General features: G+C 37.5%; 1 protein-coding gene across 1 annotated transcript in view; it reads left to right on the top strand.

The window, feature by feature from the left end:
• The first annotated feature begins 259 nt into the window (after positions 1-259).
• The window catches only part of RAB4A (RAB4A, member RAS oncogene family), a 5085-nt gene continuing 1250 nt past the window's right edge, over positions 260-4094 (top strand). Inside the window, exons 1-3 of the mRNA XM_010078364.1 lie at positions 260-412; positions 1353-1448; positions 3440-3600. Of these exons, the coding sequence (XP_010076666.1) occupies positions 304-412; positions 1353-1448; positions 3440-3555 (321 nt within the window). The 5' untranslated portion in view covers positions 260-303 and the 3' untranslated portion in view covers positions 3556-3600. The remainder of the gene's footprint in view (positions 413-1352; positions 1449-3439; positions 3601-4094) is intronic.

Genomic DNA, 4094 nt, shown 5'->3' with positions numbered 1-4094 from the left:
TAATTTTTATATTTATTTTTATATTGTAGTTAATTTAATTTTGCTTTTGGAAAACTTAAAGTTTTTAAATAGTTTCGTGAGGGATTTTGATACTCTTCCGAGTTCATAGCTGGCATATTGATACATGTAGGTGACTTGCCTGACTAGCAGCAATTTGTGGTTTGCCACAAATACAGATTTACCTTCTGAGTTTTAGTTCAGTGATCTGTTCACTAGAAATGAGTGTGTTCTAATAAAGGATGTAATTTTCTACCTAGCCGGGAAACCTACAATGCACTTACTAATTGGTTGACAGATGCAAGAATGTTAGCAAGTCAAAATATTGTGATAATACTGTGTGGAAACAAAAAGGATCTTGATGCAGATCGTGAAGTTACATTTTTAGAAGCATCCCGGTTTGCACAAGAAAATGGTAAGTGGTACAAAATGTTAATGTAGCATTCAAAGATGCTTAATACTTAATTTATTTTTTTGTGCAGTTAGGAAGTACTTTGCCCACTGTACCCTGTTAAATATCTACAGAAAAGAGAGTTCTGTCAGTACATGAGGCGTACAGAGAGGACAGTGCCTGCAGCAAGGACTGCATGTACTATTTAAATCTCATTACCAGTGATTCTTCCAGTCACAGCTGCTACTTAAAGAATACCTTCAATGTCGAGATACATTCCCTGGGGACTGTAATACAACTTCAGGTATTACCTTGCCTACAAAGGGCAGAGGAGAAAATTAAGAGCACAATTTCCTAGTTTTCAGCATCTTACAGATTCTGTATTTTATAGACAAGGTTGGATGGGGTGTGCTGCAGGTGGAAGCAGCGAGTTTTACTCATGGGAGAATGAGTTCAGAGTCCTTCCACCAGAGGACTATTACCTGGTCTGTAGTATTCAGAATTTCCAGTCTTTGAGGACACATTTCTTTGGCAGCTAAAGTCAGTCCCAGTCTGAGCTTCTGTGCTGCAGTCCTGCCATCAGTAAAATCTGGTTTTGCTTTTAAAAATCAATTATAGATAGTGTTTTCTACCAGCTGTGGCTGCTGGCTGTCCTTTTGCATATAACTTTCTATTAATGGGAAACAGTGTGAAGTTCTTTGGTTTCATGAGCTATTTGCATGCACAGCCCAGGTTATTATCTTTGGATTCCAGCTTTCTAAGGTTAATGTATAAACTTCAGAGGAATTTTTGGGGGTTTCAGGATGTTTGCCATCAGAAGCTAATTTCTCTGGACCATACTCTTTGATGATAGTTCTCCTTAAGTTTAAGAAATTTTTAATTGTTCCTAGCTTTCATGATTTGAATTCCTATATCAGATATTCCAGACTTGTTTTAAGATTGTTTTTTCTGGTGTCAAATGCAGAGCTGATGTTCTTGGAAACGAGTGCACTAACGGGGGAAAACGTTGAAGAGGCCTTTGTACAGTGTGCAAGAAAAATACTCAATAAAATTGAATCAGGTAAATTGAGTTTTCTGTTCTTTTAATGTTTTGGGGTTTTTTACCCTGAAAACCAAAAGCACACATAGAAATATCACCATTCAGAATTCTCCAGTAGAGTTAAAGAACCAAAATTTCATTGCGGTGAAGTCTCTCGTGGTTTATAGGTGCTTCCCACATGCTTTAATAGGAATGGACTTCTAGTCAGATATGTATATCTAAAAAGGGTGGTGCTGTGAATTGTGGATGTTTTTGCACAGCGTTTACCTTAATAGTAAGCTCTGGGGTAGGCTGTGCATTTTGTATGTTGCTATATCCCTACAAACATAAAGCCTGACATTAGATGGTTTTAGCAATACAGGATAAAAACCTAGTATCAGGGCAGGCGTAACTTTTAATTCTGCTTCTCATATGTAGCAGGAAATATAGTCAAGAGAATTTGAACTATAATACAGAAGACTTCAGGGATATTTCCTAGTAACTATGTTTCTCTGAAGTGACCTTCCTGCTTCTTGGTTGAAACCATTTTTACTTTTGTAGATCTAGAAATATACCAGAAGCCTCTCATCGCGAGTGGGCAGGTTTCCATCAGAGACAGGCTTCTAAGTGTTAGGTGTCATTACAATTTGCATTCCAGTTTTTCTCTCTTATCTTCTAGTTGTTTGATGTCTTCAGAGTTTTAGGTATTGGCCATATTGAAAAGTCTGTCTCAGACTCTAATTACACATTTTAAATGCCAAACACAAATTTTTAGATTAAAAGAAACTGTTTTTTCACAGGAATTTCCTGATTGCTGCATCAAAACAATGCCAAACAGCAGCTTTCATTTTAAACAAACAAACAAACAAAAAACCCCCAAAACAAAGTATTGCTAGTTTCTCATGATAGTGTAATTCCTTGACTGATTTAAAGAGGCATTACCACAACAGAAATAAGTCCTGTTTTCTTTGAGCTGCTCCTCTTTTCTTTGTGCCAGCACATATACATTGAATCATAGAAAAATTGAGACTGGAAAGAACCTATGGAGGTCTCTAGTCCACCCTCCTTTTTAAAGCCTGTTTAGGTTCAGAATGAGAGCATGTTGGCCAGGGCTTGTCAAGGAACATTTTGAGATGCTCCAGGAACGAAGACTCCACAATCCCTCTGGGCAGTGTGTCCCAGTGCTAACCAATTGCTGCTATTTACCTACTCAGTTCCCACCCTGTACCAGTGCTTGGGATTGTTCCATCACAGGTACAGAGCTCTGCATGTGTAGTTGCTGAATTTCATGAGGTTCCTGCTGGCCTGTTCCTCTAGTTCAGCCAAGGTATTTTCTGAATGACAGCCCTACCAAGTTGAGCTATCAACTGGTTCCCTCAACATGGTGTCATCTGCTAACTTACAAAGGGCTCATGTGTTCAGTGAACCCAAATAAGTGATCTGAATTATTCAGAGGGATTCTTTGTTTTCTCTTGGGTTTTTTTAGACTAAATGTTTCTAATCTTGGCCAGTCCACCATACAGCCTTTAAGAACATTGCTGAAGGCACAGGGTATGGAGTAGGCAGAAATGGATGGCAGAAATGGATATTAGAAGTAGGGAAGCTCGAGATCGTTTCCTCTGGGGGCAGTGCTTTATGGAGTCCTTCTGTCAGATTGATCCATTTTTGTTTGGCTTGTTATCTACAGTACTAGTTTCTTTGCATATTAGTCTCTGAAAGCAAGTGGTTTTTTAACAGTGTTTCCAAAAAACATTTTGGGTATTCCTTTTTTTAGGAGTAGTTAGTGCAAATATATTCCTTGTTGCAACCGAACTCAGTGACATGCTGCTTTATTATTATAATTAAGGGCATGTGGTGGAAATTTCAAGAGCAAATGATACAGGTTTGGAATAGCCTAAAAGTAAACAGAAATATATCTCTTCGTAACTAGAGTAGAACATCGTTATGTGTTTCTTATCTAATGTTGTCAGTTAAATTGGAATGTATTATTTGAGAGTGATCCATGTTCTTGTGACCGTTTTGTTTCTCATCAGGAGAACTGGATCCAGAAAGAATGGGCTCAGGTATTCAGTATGGAGATGCTGCCTTGAGACAGCTGAGATCACCACGTAGAGCACAAGCACAAAGTGCTCAAGAATGTGGGTGTTAAAGAAACAAAACACAAAATCCCAAATACTTTCTTTAGATGCAGAAGGTAAGGTTACAGAAATCACAGGGTGTTCAGTAAATTACCGTATTTCATAAATATGCTGTGTCAAGTGTCTTGGCTTTTTCAGAGTTGCCTGTAAAGTAACGTAGAATCTAGTGAAATAATGCACAGTAGAATGGATTATTTTTTTAATACTTTAATTTTTCGTCTACTATCTGCCCACTAAAGCAAGACTAGTGCTCTTACTGAAGTATTTCTAGATCTTTCCTTACTCTAAGTAATGCTGTGGAAAACATTTTAAAATTCTGTATTCCTGAAATGCATGATAGCCCTAATAGTTACCTAATGTACTGTAGAGAAGGTGAATCATTTCTGTTGTATTGTGGACAAATATTACTAGAAATGAACTCACAAAATGTATGGTGCAGTATCTTGTCCAAAGCTATTATACAGTCTTTCCTGAAAATATGTTTAAAGACAGACTTGAAAATTAAAGATAATACTGAATTTCAAATTTCCACTGACTTCCACACCACCCA

Source organism: Pterocles gutturalis, unplaced genomic scaffold, assembly GCF_000699245.1.
Source record: "Pterocles gutturalis isolate BGI_N339 unplaced genomic scaffold, ASM69924v1 scaffold50038, whole genome shotgun sequence".
Taxonomy (NCBI): Eukaryota; Metazoa; Chordata; class Aves; order Pterocliformes; family Pteroclidae; genus Pterocles; species Pterocles gutturalis.
Note: the sequence above shows the minus strand (reverse complement) of the source record. Positions and strands in the feature narration are given on the sequence as shown.